Genomic DNA, 12,841 nt, shown 5'->3' with positions numbered 1-12,841 from the left:
ATTACGTGACGCATCTGTTCTGGCGCATCCCTGCTGATTTGCAGAGGTGTGCCAGAAGTTGTAAATCTGCCCCATTGTTTATACATCAGTCAAATTGGAGAACCTATGAAGATAAGAAAAAGTGTCTCGTTTTATTTCCAAGGTTTTGTTTAAAATGTTTCAGACAATTTAATGTAATATCTGAAACACAATTGAGTCAACGAGACAATGAGGCATGGCAGACAGAATACTTTACAATCTATAAAAGGCAGCAAATTAGGAAATTAATTCACTTGATAATACTGTGAGCACACAGTCTTTGCATTTTTACATCAATATATGTTTCCTCCTTCTCTCCAAATTTCACATGGAGCTTTTATCAGGACAGTTAGTCTTCTGGAGCTAACAGCAGTAGACACAAAGAACCATCTTCTAAAATGCAATAGGAGCATAGAATTCATAGCATCATCAACATGATAGCTTTCTCACAGCATTATTTAAATCAATCAAACAATTAAGTGTGCATAATGTTACTCAGCTTTTTGTTTTATTTTCAAGAACAATGCTTCACTGGTTCATTCTTTTAATAACATTTTAAATTGAAATATAATGTTTGAGTTCCTGAGTTTAGCATGTATATTAGTCACTACAGACACCATATTTATGTTCAGAAAACACAGCATGTATCTTAACTGAGGCTGAGCTAGTTTGTGAAGAATAAGTATGAAGGCGAACCAGAGCTGGGCCAATGGCTTGAGTGCAACTATTTATGCTTCTGAAACTAAAATGGAAGAGAAAGAGTTAGGGTCCGATTCACAGAATGAACTTAAGACTCAATCCTAAACTCACTACTATTTTGGTATTCACAGAATGAACTTACTACTTTTGGTATTCACAGAAGTTAGGATTTTGTCTTAAGTTTGTCTTAAGACAAACTTAAGACAGATTTAAGACAGACTTAAGACAAACTTAAGACAAAATCCTAACTTAAGTCAGTCTTAAGTTTGTTTTAAGACAAACTTAAGACAAAATCCTAACTTCTGTGAATACCAAAAGTAGTAAGTTCATTCTGTGAATGCCAAAAGCAGTAAGTGCATTCTGTGAATACCAAAATAGTAGTACGTTTAGGATTGAGTCTTAAGTTCATTCTGTGAATTGGGCCCTTAGTTTTCCCTCTTTCCGATATGCCAGATATTTTGACATTATCCTATTGTTGGTGAATTTGCTAACTGTCAGTACTTTTATGGGAATGCAAAGCTGCCTAAAATGATTTACACTAGTATGATAAAAGATTCTAGAGGCACCTCCATGTTTGCTCTAGTTCAGATAATTGTGAATATGGTATAAGATGTCGTATATCAGAGATGGTCCAGGCATCCTCTAGTTTCTACAGTGGAACACTCCAAAAGTACTTGCCCGTGTGTGTGGGAAAGGGAGTTGGTAATTGGGATTTTTGGATTGGGATTTGTCCACAGCTCCTCACTGCCATCTTTGTTTGCAGAATGGTGTGAATTCTCTCCGTTCGAAGTGGGCCTCATAAAGTATGGAGCCTTCATTCGCCCAGAACATTTCGACAGTGAATTCTTCATGGGAAGATTGATGAAGAAACTCAAAGAATCCAGAATATGCTTTCTTCAAGGTGAGGATTGTAGTGACGACAGTACATACATCTAATTACATTCCCACTGGTCTTATTAACCACATTTATATGTGGTTCCCTCTGGGGAACTGATGAATATATAACTATTTTAAAAGGGAAGCCAAAAAGATATCACATTATGTATATGCATTTAAAAATAAGAAAATATTTGATACTAGGCCTAACCAAGGAATGAAGAAGATGTATTTGATGCAACTTTCGATCCTGCCACCCTCTGATAGTGAAGAACGCTTGCCGCCTGCCACTTTTGCAATGCATATAAGCATGCCACAGCTGAAAAATAAACTGGCTATCAAAGTTAGAATGTAGAGGGGTGTGAATTCTGATTAAAAGGATTGAAAGGTGTATCTTGCGATGAATGGAATTTTTATTGAAATAATTTGACAAATCAACATTTCCAAACAATCCATGATAGTCTAAGCCAGGGGTTTCCAATGTTGGCTGACTAGGGATGGAGTCATGTTAGATTACAGGAGGACATCCACATGAAACATATTTATAAATAATCATTCACAGTGCCAATACGACTGACTTGAAAGGGATGTTGTATAGTAATCCGAAACATTACAAGTAGATGGCATGGGAATGGAGACGTGTTTGTGTGGAAGCAAAAAAACAGTAGAAGAATATTGGTGTAGATTAAAAGGTCCGGTGGCAGTTGCACTGTCAAGCCAGACCTAAACATCCATGTAGGTTAATGACTGTCCTCCTTTAATAGCACACAGTTTCATGTGTTTACCCCTCAAAGTTCAAGCTCAGGCAGCTGGATAAATAAACAAAATGACCACAGCTGCGTGGAGGGCAAGTGCTTTTGTGGCAGAACACAACTTTTGACTCAATCAAAACCTGTACTCCTGGATCCCACCATCTAAGTGGACCCAAAGCCCCTCTCCTCTTGATTCTCACACCATTGCCCGCTGAAAGCTGCGCTGTCAAGCTGGACCATATAAAAATGTATCTCAATGGATGTTTTTGTTTATTTCAGACAGGTCTGGATTTTGGTGACCTGCTGTGTAGGCAGACATATGTCAGAAGTAAACATATTTGTGTTTTTTCAATTGCAGGGATCTGGAGCAATGTCTTTTCCATAAATTTGCTGGATGCCTGGTTTAATGCAATGAGCTCTGAAAGCTTCTGGGAGGAGTGGATTAAAGAGCCACTCTCTGTCATTGGTAAGACCATAACACAACAGCTGTTTTCATGCAAATGTGGGAACGAATAAAAAAGGCAATTTAATTGGTAGCAAAAGTTATGCCTGTACACATACTTTGCTTGCATGCGGGGCAAATACCCTTCTTACATTTGGGATTCAAAGTGACGGTTCTAGCAAGCACATACATACAGAATCATAATGAGTCATTGGAATGTACAAGGTGGACCAAAAATATCAAAGTATTCGTCACTAGAGTTTAGAAGGGAGTCAATAACATACTTTACTGACCCAGGAACTAAATGTTAATATCTGTGAGTTACCTGCAATATTGTTTTGGAATCTTAGCAGAGCTTGCTCAGTGTTTCAACCTGTTAAGACCATTAAATTAGGTAAAATTATATTTCCAGATTTTGTTGTTACTGCTTCCAGTCCTAAAAAAAGGCTGTATTGAGTAGCAAAGAGAATATTTAGTTCACCTTTGGAGTGAAATTGGACTTGAAAAACCACCAAACTGACTTAGAGAAAAGGGAGGATTTTTTTTGATAATCAATTTTTTATTAAAACTTTTGGTACAAGTAAAATTCATTGGTAACGAGTCACATATCACATTTAAAAACCCCTGCACCCCCTCCCGATGACCACACAAATCACATTAGCCACTTCTGAACAGGGAAATAGTCCCGCTACAACAGACCGGCAGAGCGGATCGGAACCCTTCAAGGTGGAAGCCGGCCAAACCATTTGCCCCAGAAAAGGGAGGATTTAATGCCTAACATAGAACAATGCATGTATTTGAGCTGCTAGTACCTCCATGGACAGAGAACTCAGCTGAGCAGGGCGTACTTTACTCACAGCTGTTATGACGGGCTGTCAGCCCAGCACCCTTACCAACAGACACGATTGTGCACAGCATTTATCAACACCCTTTGCCCATCCCTGTGCCCCCAAAAGCTGCAGTGCACAGTTGTTGCAGGGTGTGGACTTAAGACATCCACTGTGTCTGGCCTCCATGTACAGTGTCTTTGTCCATGTGCATTGAGCTCTGGCTGTAAGCTGCAAGGCCTGCTGCACAGAGACACTGGGCGCAAGGTGGCCTTAGAGCCTACAATGCACAGACTGCTCTGATTATAGAGTCCAGCATTTAGCCACATTCTGCAACCAGCCCACATGTCTACTGTTCACAGCCTTGATTCATGTACAACCATCTCTGAGCTCAAACACTGGCCTAGGCCTTTAGATGCAAATACCTTTGAGGTAGGTAAGAGTTTGTATGTACTATTACATTTTCTGATTTCTTTATGTTTTGTTCAGCTTGAGAAAGGCTCGAAACTATTTTTGTTCTAAAATCCTCTGTGTCAATTATAGATATTTTATTGGGAAAAAAGGGCACTTCTACCATTCTTTGATGTCCCAGATCTCCTTGTCTAAATGCCTACATCATAAATTGTCAGCAAAACCTATATTTTCAGTTGTCGTCGCCTGTCACATCGCTATAGAACTGAATACATGATGGGAAAATCAGTTGCCTCGGCCAATCTGGCTTGCTGTCCAACTACAAATTAATTCTTGAATTGAATAGCCTCAAACATTTTGAATCCTTGATGTCAAAGTGTACATAAGACCAACCATTAGCATCCCACAGTACATCCTTTTGTAAAGCAAATGTCGAAAATCTACTGAAAGATTTAATCCAAATCATGCCGCCAGCAGCTTTTGGTATAGGTGTGTTTGGGGACAAGATTCCCCAGGCATGTAGAAAGCTACTTTTAAATCACAAGTAACGGTATTCCAAAGTGACGGATCTGCAAAAGATTTGAAAAGAAGACTCTGAGAATGGTCGCGTGAAGAATTTGCAATATTTATTGCTGATTCATCAAATGCTGATACAGTTATTAGCAAATCAAAAAAATCTATTACTCAAGGAAGTCACAATTAACAGGAACTAGAGAGAGTGCCATCCTGACTTACATAGGGCAAAGCGGCTGTTACATTTTTTTGGAAAGACAACCAAATGTTACCTATACTGTTGAGGCATGCCGAAACCACACCCCTAGTCCATGGGCAATTCTCTGTGAATGAACTGGCTGGGAATCTTTGCATAGGCTTTTCCTCTTCTCCCACTTCTACCATACGTGGTGAAGAAACCGGGGCAAACATCCCTCACTGTCATCCTGGTGGCTCCCACGTGGGACAGAAAACTATGGTTCTCAACCCTTCTGGAGATGTCCATTGCCCCGCATGAGTAGCTCTAAACAGATCAGACCTTCTCACAGAGAACAAAGGCATAGCCAGAGACCTGGACCCGAGGCAGCTAAACCTAGCGATCTGGCTCCTGAGGTCCTAGATTTTGGTCACTTTAAAAAGCCTCAGGAGTGTATGGACATGCTAAAGGAAGCATATAGGGCCACCACGCGCCCTTGCTATGCTAAGTGGAATAGGTTTGTTCACTACTGTACCTTAAAACGCATAAACCCTCTTACACCTATGGCACATTACATCATTTTTTATCTCTTGCATTGGCAAAAGTCAGGGCTAGGCTGTACCTTTATTGGACTACACTTAGCTGCTCTCACTGCATATATGCAGAACAGAGAACATCCCTCACTCTTCAAGATCCCTGTCATTAAAGCGTTTATGTTCAACCTTTACACCAATGGACTAGAGAAGGCTATGTTCGAAGGGAGCCAGGATCTACCCCAGATAAATCATCGTCCAATACCGACATTGCTATATGCTGATGATTTCGTCATCTTAGCCCGAACGCTAAATCAACTTCAAAAACAACTCAACAAATATAGCAGCTTTATGGGTTCACTTGGCCTGAAAATCAATATAAAAAAGACATTTACTATGCATATTGGTCCCAGGGTCAAAAATCCCAAACCAATATTGGTGGACAATACAAGACTGGAAAAAATCTCTGTTTATCCATATTTGGGCATCCTCGTGGAGGATTCCTTGAATTGGCGACAGGCTACGGCCAGTAGAAATCTTCTTTTCCAGCGAGCAACATCGGCCCTGGTCTCATTCTCGAGAAAGTTAGGCAAACCCGCTCCACCCGAACTCCTGAAAATTTACTATGCTAAATGCCATAGTGTGGCTACATATGGTGCAGGCGTTTGGGGGTATGGCCATATAGACCCCATACAGATAACAGAGAATGGTTTTGTCAAATACCTGCTGGTCCTTCCGCAAGCGCCCCGAACTACGCTTCACACAATGAGCTTGGTATGGAATATATTATAGATACGATTCGCTCCCAACCAATTTTATTGTGGCAACGTATATGGTCTAAACCTGAGTGACACCTGACACGATCTTTGATTACGGACTGTATAGCCTTAACTAACTGGCACAAGATCCCCTGGCTGGTTTATGTGCGGAACTTTTTTAATGACCTTGGACGTAGGTCTTATTTTGACGACCCACCTAGCATTGAAGACATCTCCAGAAAAGAGTTAAAAAAGATTTGCTTGGTCCATTTGAGAGAGCTGCGCAACCAGACGGAGATTATAAAAACTTCGAACAACCAAATTTGTGCAACGCAAACTGTTAAAGGTATGCAACCCTATCTGACCTACTATCTGTCTAACCACGAGAAGCACCTTTTGACAAGATTTCGTTTCAATACCTTTTTCCGTTTAGTTTCCTTTCCCGAAGTTCAAAACTGGTCCCGCACTCTCACGAACTGTCCATGTGATGGAGTTTCTTCACAATCAACAATCCATATTATCTTCTTTTGCAAATATTATAAATTACCACGAAAATTCTGGATTCTCCCACTTCTTCAATCCTCAGGACACAGACTATGCCACCCTGCATTTCTTTTCTTGCAGCTTTTGGACTCGCCACATGTTGCGAAGTGCGTAGTCACCTTTTTAAAAGCTAGTATCAAAATACGCCAAACTTATAACTGACATGAAACTTCCACCTTAAATTCGACATACCTGTATCTTACAATTTTTATATTTATGTTTACTGTTTTTAATGTGTACTTTTTATGATTACAAACAAGTGGTAATCGAATAAAAGTTTATGAAACTGAAACTAAAGCGTTTATGGAGGGCCTAAAGCATGTCCTGCCACCCTGGGTGCCACCTGCTCAAGTCTGGAACCTCAACATTTCCTCACCAGACTCATAGGTCCTCCTTTCTAACCATTACACCCTTGCCCTTTGAAGTTCCTCTCCTAAAAGGTCGCCTTCCTAGAAGCCATAATGTCCCTTAGGGTTATTAGTGAGCTACAGGCCCTCACTCTGCAAGAACCTTTTTTTCAGGTGGACAATGATAGGGTTGTCCATAGAACGAATTCCAAATTCCTACCTAAGGTGATCTCTCCTTTTCACCTTAACCAAAAAATTAAGTTTCTAGTCTTCTTCCCCTAACCTGACTCGGTCGCAGAGAAAGAACTTCATGCACGTGGCGTGAAGCTTGCTCTTATGTATTACATAGACAGGACCAAGTCCTTCTATAAAACTTTTTGTTACCTTTGCACAGCCTCATAAAGGTCATTTTATTTCAAAGGCAGGGATTGCCAGGTGGATTGTCAAATGCATCTAAACCTGCTACCTTAAAGCCAAGAGGACCCTACCTGTTCTCCCGAGACCTGGTTGCACCCGCAAACAAGGAGCCACTATGGCCTTCTTTGGCAACAACCTATAGCCGACATCTGTGCCAGTGTTTGTTACAGATATCTTCAACTCCATAATTATTTCCATAACTATCCTACTGACTACGGCATACCAACTGTTAACAACTGTGCAGAAAACACTGTAACATTGGTGTCGGTGCCCATAAACGTTCACTACTAAAGGAGTCACTGATACCTTGTGACTCTAAAGACTTCTCTTAAGACAAACACGTTGCAACAGTTTGAGCTTAACACTAAATGGCAGGAGTATGCAGAGCATGTAAATCTAGAGAGCTGCATGCGACAAACAGATGCTTACAGGGGGATCACTTACACGATATTGGTAACCAAAATATCACGTGGACAGAATATTATCAAAAATATCAAGAACCAAATTATTGAGAAGTTAAGTGAAAATAGGTAAGTATAGATTTACTATTCTCAACTCCATATCTATGTACCTTGAATATATATATCATTGGGGTCATATTATCAAGACAGGAGATAAAATTATTGCCGTTTTATTGGCTGAAAACTGTCGATAAAGCAGCGATAATGGGCTTGATAGTATGCTCTATGGAATTCCAATCGAAGCCCATGTTAGATGTCTTGACATCTAACATGGGCTTCGATTGGAATTCCATAGAGCATATTATCAAGCCCATTATTGCCGCTTTATCTGCACTTTTATGCCGATAAAGCGGCGATAATTTTATCTCCTGTCTTGATAATATGCCCCTTGGAGTTATATATAGTAAAACGTTGCTTACCTATAGAAACTTACCTTAACAATATTGTTGTCCCTGATATTTTTGACATGATGTTCTTTTTCCCGTTTTTTTGTCTAAATACCTTAAAAGGTCAGTAGCATACTCCGTATTGAGGTACACTAGAGATCTGCAGTCTCTAATGACATTAGGAAAGTTGAACTTTTTTCTATTAAGTCATAAAGAGTGAATGTAAACTAGGAGAACATATAAAGGCAACACACCTTCCAAACAACCTGCGGAAATATATACCTATGCATATTCATTCTTATTTTTTCCATGCTGTAGATGATGAAGATCAACTACTGAAAAAGAAACGCGCCAATCTTAGGACCCAAGTGCTCTCATCATCTGGGGTATTGGCGGATACCCTTAAAGGCGTATTAACGAACCGCCCGCTAGCCGGAGAACACCACAACTTCTTGAATGGATTCCAGATACACGAAACCTACCACGAGAACAAAGCTTTCAGTGCATGGAAAGGTAATACTTTGAGACTCACAACAGCCTTTATCTGGATTGATGTCTTGGCAGAGCCCTTTCTGAATTTTGTGCCATAAGAATCTAGGAGCCTTAATCTTGAGACCTATCTGTACCACCCTTATCACTCATGCTTAAAATGAGTTTCATTTCCTTGAAGGCCTTCTCTGGTCAAATGCCCTCTCCTTTGATGGCATTGCTTCGATGATTCCGTTTTTGGGGTGGCCCTAATAACCTCTACGTCCCACCCCTTGTCCTCCTGATCCCAGCTCCCTTTCTCTCCCCTCATAGGTGATGGTAATGGCAATATTGAATTAGCATTATCCCATACCCCACCTCTCCCTCCCCCAGTGGGCTAGTATTATAGGCATTATCATAGCTATGTTCCTGTCTTTCTATCATCTCTGGGAATGTTTCCCTTCATCAGTACATGCTAGTAATGCTGTTGTAAATGGATCTAGAATTTTCACTAGCACCTTTGGCACTGTGATACTGAATGCCTCAAGAACGCATTGCACTTTCACTGCATTACGCAGTTGACTCCACCAGACCGTTTTCAAACTTGTTCTGTTTGACTTGCCTTTTCAACTCTAAGCACCTCGACTACCCCTCTTATGCACTAGTTGTTATACATTTGCCAATCTTTCAGAAAGGGAATTCCATCCATCAAATCAACCTTTCCTCTCCATTAGCTTTTACTTTCTTCATTTTCAAATATTTTCATATGTTTTGTTCTTCTATTTTGTACTATTGTATTGTATCACCCTTACCTTATTTGTTGAAAATAATAGAACTACCTGAATGGATCATTTAAACCAAATAAACAGAATCCTAGAGCTACTGGTCACTTCTAAACCTACTTTAGATGACTGTGGGCTGATGGATTTACGTACACAAACAATCACAAAATTATTTAGAATGGCGTGCCATAATAATATAATACAATATGTACAAGTGGTGTTATGGCAATTAGAAAACACTATAATTTTCAGGAGGCTAAACCTGATGACCAGTGTTAAAAATAAACATTCGAGATTACAGAGTATGAGATACTGCTTGATTTATGGCTGCCCATAGCCAGTACTTACCCTTGTGATAAATTACTGTTGGTCTTCAGGTAGGCCAGTACATTATCTCGCTTTGTGGTGGCAATTTGTCCCTTCTTTGGATACAGAGGTTTGGGCATGGTATGTTTACTAACAGGAGCAGTGGTCACGATGGTCCCTCAATTTATTAGATACTATTTTCGGTTGCACGGCATACCGGAGGAGAACATTTCTGATTGAGGTATTAGAATGCAATCTCCTTTTCATTCAACAGTTAGTTGGCCGTGTATTCGTTTGTTATCAGTTATCATACTCAATGTGATCTGAGTCAGAGCGAGTAAATCAAACTAATCAGTAATTCCTATGCTGTTATGAATATGATAGTAAGTGGTTTGAATTATTGCCATTAGCTTGCTTTCAAAATAATAATGCTTAACATGCTAGTACACAGATGTTATAGCTTTTATTGCATATTATGAATGTTAAACACACATGATGATGGACGGAATGTTGCACAATGGCAAAACATTCACCCCAGTCACATATCTGGGTTTAATTCATCGTTATTTTGCTCACCGCGCCACCCCAGTTCAGACATGGCCATATGCAAATCAGTCTTGACCCTGTGCCTCATGGGAAAAGTCCAGCCTGAACTGCCAAGCCATGTCTTCCCTGGACCGGAATCAAGCGTCATAGGACCGGTTTCTGGCTATCAGCCTTCATCAGCCAGGATAGCTTGACTCCAGTGGGGTAATGAGCACGGGACCCACGTCTGGGCATACCCTTCCCTCATAGGGCGAACAGCAAAACACACAAGATGATGGACGGAATGTTCCACAGTGGCAAAACATTCACTTCCAGTCACAGATCCACGGTCCAGGTCCATGGAAGACATGGATCGGCAGACAGGGACTGTGAGAAATCCACACTGTGTTCGGCAAGTACCCTGCAGTTCTCAACTGTGACCCATTAAGTACACTCTTCTCGAACCTGAGCTCACACTGATACATAGAGGTGACTCTTTTCACAGTGCACACTGTACATGAGCAATAGGCTGCATAAAAAAAGGACAGAAACACATCATCGTCAAAAAGCAAATACTCCTATGGAATGCAAGTGTAAGTAAAAATTGAAATGTAAATAGGAACAACATTGCTGTTCCTAGGCTAAGCAGTCGACTCTCCAGTGGCTGCTTTTGCTGGCTGTGGTGGGGCACAAGTGAGGGGGAGCACATGTACAGATGGGGCACCAGCCCCACCAACCCCATTCCCCCCCACAGTGACATCATTAAAATGTTGTAGCAAAGGTTGTTGCTAAAGTAATTGATGCGAGGCTGGCAGGCGTAATTTAATCCATAATACACCCAGACTACTGTGGGTTCATGCCTCGGTGCTCCACCAGGCACAAGGTCCAGGGACTCTTCATCCTAGCCTTGTCACACCAATTGCAGGGGCTCTTTGCACTCCTTATGATGAACTTTGAAAAACGCTTTCGATTCAGTGGGTGGGGCAATCTATTAAGTCCAGTTCTGAAAAAGGAAACATTGTGGCCCAGTTTCTGAAATGCACAAATCTTCTGTATACTAACCCAATAGCATGGGTCTGAATGGGTGGTCATATAATACAGACATCTTTCCCTTCCAGAGGGGTACCCAGCACGGATGCCCACTTTTCCCGCTACTCTTTGCTATCACTATTGAATACTTCACCCAGTGGCTCAGAATAGATGCCCTGAGAAGAGGTTTGATTGGATGCGTAGAGTGACAGACAGGGTATCTCTCTATGCATATTATCCAATGATTTACCTCTAAACCCCTCAAAACTCTAGTCCCAGAGCTCTACCGATGCTAAGGATAGTTGGCACATATTCTATTTATTTTATTCTTATTTATTTTGGAGTTTTATATAGCGCTGACCTGACCCGAGGGTATCGAAGCGCTTTACAACAATGTTTCATAGGAGATACTTAATAAAGCAATATCAAGCAAAAGTTTGGGTACTGCAAATTCTTGAGGTAGTAGTAGAGTATTGAGGTGGCCTTGTTGCATGCATTGTTGAGGTGGTTCATGGGTGCTCCAAATTCTTGTGGTAGGCTCATAGATAAATTTACCTAAATCTGTAGTGTACTCAATTCAATTGTAAGCTTTATTCGGTTTTAAAAACACAAACCGTAAAAGCATCCTAAGATCATAAAACTTTGTACATCACAAAGTAGTAAAAATTCATTAAAAATGACAATTCATGTATAAAAAACAAACACTTAGCAGTTTACCCCCCCCGCAAGCTTTGTATACAGAATATCTAATTAGGGATTTTCCTATCTGTAACTTAATTCATTTTTTTTTACAGTAGTGTTTGACATCTCAATATTTAATAATATGGTACAAGGAGTAAGGAATAAAGTGCAAAGTACTAAGGCATATATTTTAACCACAAATAAGTATACAGTACAAACATCATTTGTCATATTATGTCCCAGTTTCTTCATTGACCAGTGCTTCGAGATATGAATTATTGTGTCTTATTTTAATTGCCTTCTGAATGAAGATCGCCACAGCATTACAGACTTTAACATTACCTAGACCGCAAATATATTCAAAAGTGGGTCTATATCAAAATAACCTCTCCTTTAAAAACAGAGGTCATAAAAGACACTTCCTAAACTCCCTATAAAAGTTACAAAACAAAATAAAATGTAACGTTGTCTGGTTTGATTTTCCATCACGGGTAATTTGGCAAATTTTGGCTCCACATGCCCGTTTTTGGAATAGCTAATAAAAAGTGAGCCAGACCCATCCGCAATCTTATAAGGTAAAATCTGTGTCTTGTGTTTGTAACCTGCAGTAAATAATCTTGTGTCCCAGTCCCAAAAGTTCTCTCACAGTAATCCTTTGTCAAGGGTTTCACATTAGCATCTACTTCCCTCAACCAGTTACGTGAGTCCACCAAACTTCTTTTTAATTCTTTTTTATCATATTCAAGTACTTGGGAGGGATTTTCTAGGTCAACATCCTCGACACATTCCTTTAAAAGCTTTCTGATATATATTAACCACAGGATTTTATTCCATGGTCAAGGGCAATACAGTCTCTGATTACCTCTTGGGTAAACCTTGCACCCTCTTTGCT

General features: G+C 40.2%; 1 protein-coding gene across 2 annotated transcripts in view; it reads left to right on the top strand.

Moving 5' to 3' along the window:
* LOC147689747 (cytosolic phospholipase A2 delta-like) overlaps window positions 1–12,841 on the top strand; it is a 164,854-nt gene that overhangs the window by 136,927 nt on the left and 15,086 nt on the right. For both annotated transcript variants that reach the window (XM_086937227.1, XM_086937226.1), the window contains 3 exons: window positions 1,481–1,618; window positions 2,704–2,811; window positions 8,477–8,671. In XM_086937227.1, coding sequence (XP_086793353.1) covers window positions 1,481–1,618; window positions 2,704–2,811; window positions 8,477–8,671 — 441 coding nt within the window. The remainder of the gene's footprint in view (window positions 1–1,480; window positions 1,619–2,703; window positions 2,812–8,476; window positions 8,672–12,841) is intronic.

The sequence above is a fragment of the Lissotriton vulgaris genome, chromosome 9 (genome assembly GCF_964263255.1).
Source record: "Lissotriton vulgaris chromosome 9, aLisVul1.2, whole genome shotgun sequence".
Lineage (NCBI taxonomy): Eukaryota > Metazoa > Chordata > Amphibia > Caudata > Salamandridae > Lissotriton > Lissotriton vulgaris.
The sequence above is the reverse complement of the archived record's forward strand: the minus strand, read 5'-3'. Positions and strand labels throughout refer to the sequence as shown.